At 36.0% G+C, this 13,236-nt stretch overlaps 1 protein-coding gene across 1 annotated transcript in view; it reads left to right on the top strand.

Annotated features, from left to right (window-relative positions):
- Positions 1 to 13,236, top strand: part of SMARCAD1 (SWI/SNF-related, matrix-associated actin-dependent regulator of chromatin, subfamily a, containing DEAD/H box 1) — a 155,916-nt gene that overhangs the window by 59,331 nt on the left and 83,349 nt on the right. The window contains exons 3-5 of the mRNA XM_042783091.1: positions 4,121 to 4,292; positions 6,603 to 6,669; positions 6,811 to 6,813. Coding sequence (XP_042639025.1) covers positions 4,121 to 4,292; positions 6,603 to 6,669; positions 6,811 to 6,813 — 242 coding nt within the window. The remainder of the gene's footprint in view (positions 1 to 4,120; positions 4,293 to 6,602; positions 6,670 to 6,810; positions 6,814 to 13,236) is intronic.

Genomic DNA, 13,236 nt, shown 5'->3' with positions numbered 1-13,236 from the left:
AATTGAGCTTGATGTCCCCTGCGACTATGGTCCCAAGCCCGCAGGATCAACTACTCGGTCCCTCTGGGTAGCTGGCTGTGACCATGTAATGACCATAACCTTGCCCCTTGTCAGCTCTGAGTAGTACTTCTTTAAGTTTTTTTTCTTCCCTCCAGGATCCATTCCTGGATCATACATTGCATTTACTTTGTCATGACTTTTTAGTCTCAAATCTGAAACCGTGTTTCTTAGGCTTTTTTAGATTTTCTTGAAGAGAACAGGCTATTTTAAATTTTTTTTAGATGTCTCTCAGTGTAAGTTTACCTCATGTTTCTTCATGATAGAGTCAGGGTAAGTGGCAGGAATACTGCGTAAATGATCTTGTATCCTCAGAGTATCATAGCAGGAGGCACATTTGTCCCATTATTGATGAAGTTAACTTTCATTACTCAGTTAGCCTGGTCATTTCCAATTTCTCCACATAACAAAGTTAAGCATTTTTTCCATCTGTAATGATTAAGTGATCAGTTGGGAGATAATTTGAGACTGGGTAATAATCATATTTCCCAGCAGACTTTTACCTAATAGTTTTGGTATCCATTGATGATTGTTGCCTAACCAGTTTACTACTGTGATGGTTGCAAAATGGTAGTATACTAACTGGCATTTTTTTCTACTGTTGTTATTTGGTATTCTACTAGAAAGAAGAGCTTTACCTTTTCTCCCCATTCATTCATTTATTTAGTTTCTTGTGAGAGTTTCTGTTTTTCTTTCATGTATCTTATATAAAAAATAGCACACTATATATGTTCATTTGTTTTTCATTTTATCCATTTACCCTAGAAATCACTTATTGCCATTTCATAGAAATCTTTTATTCTCCATAGCTGTGCATTGTGTGAACATTGTATAGTTTATATCCCCTGCATATAGGCATTTCAGTTGTCAGGGTTTCCTAACTTTGGCAGTATTGACAGTTTGGGTTAGACAGTTATCTGTTGTGGAGGCTGTCCTGGTACACTGTGGGATATTTAGCAACATCCCTGACCTCTACCCACTGGATGCCATTTTGATCCTTGTAATATGACAGATATCTCCAGACATTGCCAGATATTCTCTGAGAGTAAAATCTCCTATAGTTGAAAACCACTGATGTGTAGATAGTAGTCAGAAACTCTGGCAGTTGACATCTCCCAAGAAACATTTATAGTTGAGAAAGAGCTGGACCAAATCCTAGATTACAACAGCATTTCAAAAAGTAAGCAAAGGAAAAAGAGCCTGCTATAGAAAATAAGAAGGACAGGCCAGAGAGATGAAAGGAAAATAGAGTAATGTTTTAGAATCCATGAGGTGGGGGTAGACATACATTTTCTAGGATTTGTGGTTTGTCGACAATGTATGGGACCACAGAGGGAAAACGCAGATAAGCAGGGAAAAGTTTGCATAGCATTTGGCAGTTTAAAGGATATTACTGTCTTTGCTGAAAGCAGTTTTACCAAGTGGTCAGGCAGAAGGTATAAAATAGTGAATCTTAACATGCTTTGGATTTAACTTCCAGTTTATAGGAAACACAAGTGATAGAGCAGTAAGTTCAGTCCCATCACTAGGAAAGCAATCAGAAAAATGTGTTTTCTCAAATACAAATAACCTGATCTCTTCAATAAATACAGGAACTATATAGAAAGTAAAGACATAGAAATTTAAAGTCTCATAAAATTTGTAAAGGAGAGGAAAATTTGCTGGGTTTTTTTTGCTGATGTTTTCAGTCCCTGTAATTCCTGGCACACTGAGCTAGTGCATGAATGCAGTCTTGAGCACATTGTACTCATTTAGGAAGAGTTATGGAAAGACAAAAGTCTCAGGCAGTTATATAGCAACAGAGCAGTGTCTTCTAAGCAGTGGAAATGCTTAGAATCCCTTAGCCCTGACAGGTGACTTAGCTGTCAACAGGAGGGAACTTCTTTATTTGAGGCTAGATGAAAAGAACTCAAAAGTGGTCAACTTTATTGTTCTTGTAGATTTTTTTTCAATACTTAAAAGTTTTAAGTTTATAAGAAAACAGTATCGTATATAATGAACCCCTGTATACTTATAACCTACATTAAAAATTATTCATTATTAACTTTTTTTTCTTATTTGTTTCATTTATTAAAATAATTACATGAAGTATTTGGACATAAATTACAGGTATCCCAATGTTTCTCCTCTTAATAAATGGGTTTGTATGGCATCTCCTTCCCAAATAGTTAGCATATCATTATAAACAATTCTCTGACATCATCTAATAACCAGATTCTAAGTTCATGCTCAGATTGCATGTGTTTTGTGTCTTGTTTTTCAAACTAAGATCCAAACAAGGAGCGTTCATTGTATTTGGAGTTAACCAAGAAAAACCAAACTCACTGCAGTCAGCTTGACTCCAACTCATAGCCACCCCTCCTTGGGCTTCCAAGGCAGTATCTCTACCAAAGTAGATTGCCCAGTCTTCCTTCCGAAGAGTGACTGGTGGATTTGAACCACCAGCCTTCTGGTTAGCAGTCAAATGCCTCAGGCACTACGCCACCAGAGCTGACTCTTAGTTCTCTTTTAATCTAAAATAGTCCACCACCACACCTCCACCTTGTTCAATCCCTGTTAGCTTTTTAAGAACTTGGATTTGTTAAAGAGATCAGGTCATTTGTATTTGAGAAAATAGATTTTTCTCATTGTTTTCCTCATGATAATATTGAACTTCTTGCTCTATCGCTTGTGTTTTCTATAAACTAGAAGTTAAATCCAAGGTGTGGTAAGATTCATGGTAAACTTATTATATCAGGAAGCATGTGAAGTTTGTCCTTCCAGTAAAGTTTCTAAGATTGATCACGGAGTTAAGAATGGGACAACTAGCAGAGTAAGGACTTTTGAAAGTGGTCATTTAGGGCTGGAGTTATAAGGAATTCAAACCTGAATGCTTTCATTTTTTCAGTGAATTAGGAGTAGTAAAGTAGGGTAATATTTCAGAGGTGAGTGCATCCGGAATGAGAAATCTGGGTATACTGGAAGGGGAGACAGATCTAACTGTCCTTAAACATTTTAAGGACAGGCATAGTAAAAAAGGAAGATACTTATTTTCACTTAGTTACTTTTGAGCAGTTTCTGAGAGCAAGGTTCAAGAAGTCACCTGGGAGCTTTCTAAAAAACCATATTTCTGTTTTTTGAGTATCTGCATGTCAGTGTTTTCAGGTCTTAGGTATGACCAGTGCTCTAAAGGGCACTATAGAACAAACATGAAATGGACATAGAAAAGCCATTTTTAGCAGATTCTGGATGTGTCCAAGAGTTAGAGTTGTTCCAAAATAAGTCTTGAAGCATTGCGAAGTATATTCTAGGAATATGCTTAACTCTCTTACCATCTTGCTTTCTTCCTCTGATCTTTATAACTTCTGCCTACTTATTACAGTTCTAGTTCTGACCTGCGGAATCTCTACCATGTTTAAAAACTAAATTTTCAAAGGAGATTTTTTTTTTTTATTTGATGAATAAATGAATAAAATTTGGCACAAAATGTGGGGTTTTTTTGTAGAGTAAACACAAAGTGAAATTAAATGGGATTTATAGTTCGTTCTTGGAAAATAAAGCCTCATGAAATAAATGCTTCTATTTGCTGAGGAAATGTTTTTTTCCCTGGCAAAGACTCTGATACTGAATTGGACTATTTCAATTTATTACTTAGATCCTTGTTATCTGCATAGGCTATGAAAATCATTTTACTTTTATATGTAGGCTTCATAATTTCTTAGGAGCTACGTGATACTCATTGATATGCAAAGCATAGGTGAAAGGAGTAGGAAAGAGAAGAAGGTGGATAGTGCAGCAAGTGTGTGTCTGTCTTAACAAATGCCAGATCCTTCTCCTGGCTGTCCCTTTCCATTCCAGGTCCAGATAATTTGAGATATTTATAAAATATTCTTACTTTCTGAGAATGTAGATTTAAATACATAACCATAATAAAATGAAAAAGTTTTTTTATTCTTGACAAGTGTAGATTGCATTTAAAATGGAAAGGAGGTGGAGATGCTCCATATTACATATACATATATGGACAGTACTGATAACAGTAGTGCATTTAAAATGTTGGGTTTTTCTCCTGGAAATATTTTAGTTCTGAGCCATCTGAAGATGAAGATTCCCAAGGCCCTCCTACGATGGCAGGTAGAAATAATGATGATATTTCAGAAATGGAAGACATTTCAGAGTTGGAAGACCTTAAAGATGCTAAACTTCAGACCTTGAAGGAACTTTTTCCACAAAGAAGTGACAACGATTTACTTAAGGTTATACCCTTTTATAGTAATTGATTATTGTGGTAATGATAATGTATCTGTTGTTGTAGTTAGTGAGTAGTCATTTTTCTAAAGATACCTTATATTTGAACATAATTATTAACTATCACATATTAATGAAAGTAAATGCCAGAGATTTATTTACTTGGTGAGAATCTTTAACTCATTAATTTATCTACCTATAAATATAAGAATTTTAGCCTCGGTAGTCATGTCAGTTTGTAAGGTTTGTTTGTGCTTGAGTGGTTCTAAAATGAGGAATCCCCTACCTCCCACTGGAAACATAAATGTAAGAGAAATTTTTTTCTCTATAATTACAAGTGGTCACTATTGGCATTTGCTGCCTTGGAACCAGGAATATGAAACACCTTACAATACTGAGGGCAGTCTTGCATAACAAAGAAACAAAAATGGTCCTGTCAGTGGTAGTCTTGGTGAGAAACATCAGCCTAACTATAGAAACAAAATAAACTACTATAATTGGAATATATAATTACTTGATTTATAATAGATGATTCTTGTTTTAAGAGCAAGTAAAAATTGACTGTTCAATTAAGTTTCAGATAAAGAGTAAATCTGTGAAGACTAACAGTTTACTCCTACCTCTGCTACTTATTACTTGAATGATCTTAGAGGAGTCATTTAATTGGAAGTTTAATGTTTTTCACCATTCTGTCTGTCATCAACAACAAGTTCCAACAGCAGCAAGCCCCTGCTGCCCAGTTCCCACCCCATTGTGAGGTTTAGGAGTTAAACATGTCTGGATTAGGTTACACAGGTAACTAAAGTAAGTAGTAGACGGTAGCATGTTACAGAGTGTATACATAGCCCTTTCTAAAAGGCATGACTGCTGCTCAGCTCCAGCTGGGTATGGCCATGTGAGTTTTCTAGCATGTTGTTATCAGATATTCAGGTTTTCAGATGAATTGAAAAGCTAGGTTTTTATTTAATGTTAAATTTAACAGCTGTATTGCAATATGAGCCATGGTAGCACTATGGTTAAGCACTTGGCTGCTAACCAAAAGATTGGTGATTTGAACCTGCTAGCTGTTCATGGAAGAAAGATGTGGCAGTCTGTTTCAGTAAAGATTTACAGCCTTGGAAACCCTATAGGCAGCTCTCTTCTGTCTTACAGGGTTACTATGAGTAGGAAGACTAAATGACAATGGGTTTGTTTTGGTTATTTTAATATAATTTACATACCATAAACATCATTGTTCAGTATAATTACCAAATTATGAAAACTATCACCATAATCTAAGTGTAGAACATTTTCATTGTCCCAAAAAGAAGCTTTGAACCAATTATCTGTCATTCTGCATTCCCCCCAACTTTTCTACAAAAACATAAAACCTAAAAACCTTCATTACTGTCCAGTTGATTCCAATGCATAGCAACCCAGTAGGACAAAGTAGAACTGCCCCATAGGGTTTCCATTTTCATCTTTATATCTATCATCACCAACAACAAGCCTCATCAGCAACAAAATTTGATATAGCAGTAAAATTTGACACATATTTTTTAAAAAAATACATTTATAACTTTAAGTAATTTTTAAAAAGTTATTTTTGTAAAGAAATCACTTTTAAAAAGTAAGTCTTTTTTAAATAACTAACTTGTTGGAAATATGAGAAACTGTAGCAAGAGAAAAATAAGAAGTGCTTAGTTTTTTCTAAAGTCCAAAATGCTTACAGTATAAAAACAGTATATTGAAACTTAATTGTGTAAATAATATGTAAATATATTCTTCAAAAATTTTAAGCAAATCATCATAGAATGAAAAGTGAGAAAACACTTTTGTTCCACTCATCTTCAGAAGTATTAAGTAGAAAATGAGAGCAGGACTGTGCTTTTTTCTCAAAAAAATAAGAATGTAATAAGTGTCTGTCAGTCTCCCATCCCCTCTCTCTGTAGCTGTCTGTCTGTCTGTCTCTCACGTGTGGCAGCACACACAATGTCTGAACTCATAAGAAGTTTTTAAGACTTTAATGTAAAACTGGACAACAGAAATCTTGAATAAACTGTATATACTTTATTATGTCTTTATGCTCCTATTATAGAAATGATGAGTAAATCTCATACATTTTAAAATATGCTTAGATAAGTTACATTTTAGATAAATAAGCTTTCTGAAATTTCATTTTAGGATTTAAACTATTACGCATATATTTTCCCACCATGTACCTACACACATTCTTCCCATCTTGTCCATATTTAATACATTTGTTCTTAAATATCTGAATGACTTAATGAAATAATTTTTAAAATCTTGTTTTTAAAACAATCTTTTCTCATTGATAGTTGATTGAATCAACAAGCACCATGGATGGAGCAATTGCTGCTGCCTTGCTGATGTTTGGTGATGCAGGTATGCCTGAGTTAGTCTCATACCATTTTCTGATTTTTAATATTGCTCTGCAGTTTACCAGACATGTTCATAAATACTTACGGGAAACATGTGCATTATTAATAGCTTCAGTTTTTTTAGCTGATGAAACTGAAGCTTAAGAAGGTTAAATTACTTATGTAAGGTCATGGAGCTATTTGGAGCCCAGGTTGTTTAAATTGGTTCTTTTTTTCTTTTTTCTTTACAGAAAAGGGACAGGGCAATTTTCTGATCTCTAATTTTCCTTGATTTCTACAGATCAAATCTCATAACAGCAAAGTTTTGGAAAGTATATTTTCTTTCCTAAGTATCCTTTCTCATTACATTCTGGTTTTATTGACAGGTCTACAAATCTGAGTAAGTAGGGGCATAATGCCTTGTGAAAAGCCCTAGCTGGTAATGCGCATTCCTTCATTTATACTATGTTCTAGGCTTAGGATACAAAAGTAAATGCATGTGAAGCAGCTTATAATACAAAATCACCTCCTGTTTTTTAGCAAATAGTCTTGGGAATTTTTTTTTTTTAATTGAACATACCAAAAAAAATACAACAACTAAAATTCACCTGCATTCAAGATGTGTTGATTATCACTAGTGACTGGAATGCAAAAGTTGGAAACAAAGAAGAGTCACTGGTAGTTGGAAAATATGGCCTTGGTGATAGAAATAACACTGGAGATCACATGATAGAATTTTGTAAGACCAACAATTTATTCATTGCAAATACCTTTTTTCAACAACATAAGCGACAGCTGTACACGTGGACTTCATCAGGTGGAATACACAGGGATCAGATTAACTACATCTGTGGCAAAAGGCGATGGAGAAGTTCAGTATCTTCGGCCAAAACAAGGCCAGCAGCTGATTGTGGAACAGAGCATCACCTACTCATATGCATGTTCAAGTTGAAGTTGAAGACAATTAAAAGAAGTCCATGAGAGCCAAAATATGACCTTGATTATATCCCTCCTGAATTTAGAGAACATCTATAAAATAGATTTGATGCATTGAACACCAGTGGCCAAAAACCTGAGGAGTTGTGGGATGGCATCAAGACCATCATCCATGAAAGAAGCAACAGGTCATTAAAAAGACTGGAAAGAAAGAAAAGATCAAAATGGATGTCAGAAGAAACTTGTCCTTGAAAAGAGAGTAGCTAAAGAAATGTCAAAATAGAAGAGCTGAGCAGAAGATTTCAAATAGCAGCTTGAGAATACAAGGTCAATTATTATAATGAAATGGGCAAAGACCTGGAGTTGGAAAACCAAAAGGCAAGAATACGCTTGGCATTTCTCAGGCTGAAAGAACTGAGGAAAAAAAATTAAGCCTCGAGTTGCAATATTGAAAGATATTATGGGCGAACTATTGAATGATGCAGGAAACATCAAAAGAAGATAGAAGAAATACACAGAGTCACTGTACCAAAAAGAATTGGTCGATGTTCATCCATTTCAGGAGGTGGTATATGATCAAGAACTAATAGTATTGAAGGAAGAAGTTGAAGCTGCACTGAAGGAATTGGCAAAGAACAAGGCTTCAGGAATTGACAGAACACCTACTGAGATGTTTCAAGAAATGGATGCCCAGCTGGAAGCACTCACTGGGTTATGCCAAGAGATTTGGAAGACAGCTACCTGGCCAACTGACTAGAAGAGATCCATATTTGTACCCATCAAAAGGAAAGGTGATCCCACAGAATGTGGAAATTATTGAACAATGTCATTAATAACACATGCAGATAAAATCTTACTAAAGATAATTCAAAAACGGTTGCAGCAGTATCTTGACAGAGAGCTTCCAGAAATGCAAGCTGGATTTAGAAGAGGACATGGAATGAGGGATATCATTGGTGATGTCAGATGGATTTTAGCTGAAAGCAGAGAATACCAGAAAGATGTTTACTTATGTTTTATTGACTATGCAAAAGTATTTGATTATGTGGATCATAACAAATTATGGATAACATAGAGAATAATGGGAGATCCAGAACACTTGATTGTACTCATGAGGAACCTGTACATAGATCAGGAGGCTGTCGTTTGAACAGAACAAGAAGATATTGCATGGTTCCAAATCAAGAAGAGTGTGTGTCAAGGTTGTGTCCTTTCACATGCTTAATTCAACTTGTATGCTGAGCAAACATCTGAGAAGCTAGATTATATGAAGAATGTGACATCAGGATTGGAGGAAGACTCACTAATTACCTGTGATACACAGATGACACAACTTTACTTGCTAAAAGTGAGGATGACTTGAAGCACTCACTGATGAATATTGAAGACTACAGTCAGTAGTATGGATAACACCTCAGTATAAAGAAAAAAAAATCCTCACAACTGGTCCAGGAAACAGCTTCATGATAAATGGAACAAAGATAGAAGTTGTCAAGGACTTCATACTACTTGGTTCTACAATCTACACCAGTGGAAGCAATAGTCAAGACATAAGACAATGTGCTACATTTGACATATCTGCTGCAAAAGACCTCTTTCAAGTGATGAAGAGCAAAGATGTCTCCTTGAAGACCAAGGTGTGCCTAACCCTGGGAGCTCTGGTACCGTAGTGCCTAAGAGATTTGACTGCTAGCTAGAAGGCTGGCAGTTCAAACCCACCAGCCACTCCTCGGAAGAAAGATTGGGCAATCTACTTCCGTAGAGATGCCATCTCAGAAACCCAAAGAGGGGTCTCTATGAGTCGAGCCATGGTATTTTCAGTTGCTTCTTATGCATTTGAGAGTTGGACAATGAATAAGGAAGACCAAAGAAGAGTTGATGCTTTTGAGTCAAGGTGTTAGAGAAGAATGCTAAGAGTACCATGGACTGCTAAAAGGAGTAACAAATCTGTACTGGAAGAAGTGCAGCCAGAATGCTCCTTGGAAACCAGAATGGCCAGACTTCATCTCACCTACTTTGGTCATGTTATCAGAAGGAACCCTACCCTGGAGAACAATATCATGTTTTGTAAAGTGGAGGGTCAATGAACAAGGGCAAGGACCTGAAGGAAATGGATAGATACAGTGGCTGCAAAGTTGGGCTCATATATAGCAAGGATCGTGAGGCTGGCACAGGATGGGGCTGTGTTTCGTTCTGCTGTGCTTAGGGTCTCATGAGTCAGAGCTGACTCAGCAGCATCTAACAACAACAACAACAAAATTCACTTGTAATCCCATTAATTTAAAAAGTGTTTTTAGTAAGAGATTAATGCAAACCCATATTCCCTTAACTACTCTTAAGTTTGGTTTGTATCATTCTCAATTTTTGCTAAGTTTACATGCACCAGTAAATCTGCTGTAAAATACACACACATGGACACATGAGACTACAAAATGTAATAATAATGATTCTGGTTTGCATTTGAAAAAAAATCATTAAAGATTTATCATGAATAGTCACCAAGATAGGTAACCTTTTATTATCTCATGTTGTTAAAATAGAAAGCTCTGTATTTTCTGTGACTACCATGGTTAGTTTATTATTTCCCTATTGATTAGCATTTATGTTTTCATTATTTTGTTCTTGTACTAAGTTAAATATTCTTACAAACCCATTGTTTCTAATTGATTCAGACTCATAGTAACCCTGTAGGACAGAGTAGAACTGCCCCCGTAGAGTTTACAAGGCTGTACTATTTACAGGCACAGACTTCTGTGTCTTTTTCCTTCGGAGTATCTGGTGGGTTCAAGCCACTATCCTTATTTATTCAACAGAAATAGTAAAGATTTCTATTCCTATAAATCTTCATTTCTGTAGAATAAATATCAAACTATGATAGTGAATCAGAGAGTATGCACATTTTAAGTTTGAATATTTGCTTCCCAGTTTACATTTTAAAAGGTTATGCCACATTATGTTCTTGTCATCAGTGTGTGAGTTAATGCCCCTTTCCCCATATGGATTTTTTACAGCTTTTTTTTTTTTAAAGACTTAAAGTAAATACGAAGTGATATAATGTGTTCTGATGCACCTATCATCACTCTTCACTTTTCTATTTCATTTTTTGCCCCCACATTTGAGCAAGAGGAAGAGTATTGTATTTTGTGAGTTCTGCCTACACAGAGCATCAAGATTGTTTATTTCTTGTTTATAAAGATTCTTTCTTTTTAGGTGTGTGACCTTGGGCATTGTTGCCTAACTATGTCCGTTTCCTTAGCCATAAAATAGTATACTAGTAATACTGACATGATATGTTATTGTAAAGATAAAGTAATACAGTTAATGTAAATTTCTTACCATAGTGCATGACACATAGTAAGTCCTTTGATATTAGCAGTTATTTGTACTTAACATCACCTGATGATTGAAAATGATACTTTAGAAGATTGACCATGTATTCCTAATTATTATAGCCCTAGCCTTAGTGGCATGGTGGTTAAGCACTCAGCTGCTAACTGAAAGGTTGATGGTTTGAACCCACCAGCAGCTCTGCTGGAGAAAAGACCTGGTTATCTCTTCCTGTTAAGATTACAGCCTAGGGAACTCTATGAGGCAGTTTTATTCTATCACATAAACAGGGTTGCTGTCAGTTGGAATTGACTTGATGACACAACAGCAACAACACCACCTCCTTAAAAGTTTCTGAAAAATAATAGGCTAAGTTAACATTTGTTGAGTTCGGAAATTTTACATATCTTTTTGGTGTTACTCTGTCTCAGTATTTCATAATCGTTCCATTTAAAACAGCTTGTAGAATACTTTATTCCATGTAGTGCCTAATCTTTTCTCTTGTGAGTAATTCATATAATTTACCTTATTCATTAATTTTAAAAATAATTATTGTGCACCTACTAAATGTCAGGTGCTATTTTAGGTAGTAGGGCTACATGAGGACACAAAATGGACAAAACCGTCAGGGAATTTATAATCATTTAATTTGAATATCATCCAAGTATTTTCTTCTCACTCATGCCTTATAAACCCAAACCTACTGTTGTCGATTTTATTCTGACTCATGGAAACCCTGTAAGACAGAATAGGACCTGACCAATAGGGCTCCCAAGGCTATAAATCTTTATTGAAGCAGACTGCTTCTGTGGAGCAGCTAGTGGGTTCAAACTGCTGACCTTTCAGTTACCATCCAAGTGCTTTTGCTATGCCACCAGAGCTCCTTTTCTTGCATCATTATACTTTAATAATATTTCTTTTTAAAACAACTTATTTAAGTGGCATATTACAAGGAAACAAGAAATCCAGGTTTTATTATTTTGTAAATAAATTGCCATGCAGCATCTTGGAATTGACAGGATAGCCACATCAGAAATCTTTGTCTTTTGTATAGAATGACAACTTTGTGTCACCGAGATAAGATAACCTTCAATATACTATATCATTAAGACAAGAGACTAATTTGAACATTTTAAGACAGTTTTCAGCAAAAGTTCTGTTTAAATATCTGTAAGGGATCCTAGACAATTCCACAAGTCATAACATTAGGTATTAGTTTTACCCCAAATTATAGTCTCTATGGATAATATCACCTTGTATATTAAGCTGTAAGAGTATTGTTCTGGTTGTCTAGTGCCATTCTGACCAGAATATACCACAAATGGGATGGCCTTAACAAACGAGTTTATTCTTACAATTTAGAGGCTTTAAGTCCAAGTTCAAAGTGCCAGGCCCTAGGGACTGGGTGAAAGCCTCTCATCCTTGGACTTCAGCTCTGCCTCTTGCTCCTGGCCCACTGAAGCTAGAGGTACCTCTTTACTCAAGTTAAGCTAAGTTAAGTTAAGTTAAGTTAAGCTACTGGCTGTTGAAGTTAACAAGCCCAAGATCGACAAATAAAATGGCACAGTCCCAATGTTACCAAACCACACGGCAGCTCTAGTGGCCTAGTGATTAAAGTATTCACAATCTACAGGAGAATGATCAAGGAGTCTCTTTCTGTAAAGATTTACGGCCTTGGAAACCCTATATGGCAGTTCTTCCTGTCCTACAAGGGCACTATGAGTTGGAACCAACTCAATGGCAACAGACTAAAGCATAAATATTATACATACATTTTTGCAACTTAAGTATTCATAAACAAAAACTATCAAAAACAGGTTCTGCATAAAATATACTCTTACAGCTGAATATGCAGGGTGATATTATCCATAAAGATTATAATTTGGGGTAAAACTAATACTTAATGTTATGACTTGTGGAACTGTCTAGGATCCCTTACAGATATTTAAAAAGAACTTCTGCTGTATGTGGTAGTTAAAGTTGAATGTCAACTTGGTTGGGCCTGGCTGAGTGGCTGGGCAGCTGGTGGTAGTTTTTCCCCATGATGAGACTGGCACTCAGCTCCATGGTGGGATCTACCACAAGCAGCTGAGTAGCTGCTTTGGGTATGCCATTTGCTTCCCATATATAAGCAACAGCTTTGGGACTGGTCTCCAGCTTATGGCATGCTTGGACCCTACATGTAGCTGTGTTGTTGTTCAGCAGCCTGCCATGCTCTGCCAACCTTGGGACATATAGGGTTTCCAAGGCCGTAAATCTTTACAGAAAGAGACTCCTTGATCATTCTCCTGTAGATTGTGAATACTTTAATCACTAGGCCACTAGAGCT

Source organism: Orycteropus afer, unplaced genomic scaffold (genome assembly GCF_000298275.1).
Source record: "Orycteropus afer afer isolate SDZICR_OR568_19922 unplaced genomic scaffold, OryAfe1.0 scaffold00652, whole genome shotgun sequence".
In the NCBI taxonomy this organism is placed as follows: Eukaryota; Metazoa; Chordata; class Mammalia; order Tubulidentata; family Orycteropodidae; genus Orycteropus; species Orycteropus afer.
The sequence above is the reverse complement of the archived record's forward strand: the minus strand, read 5'-3'. Positions and strand labels throughout refer to the sequence as shown.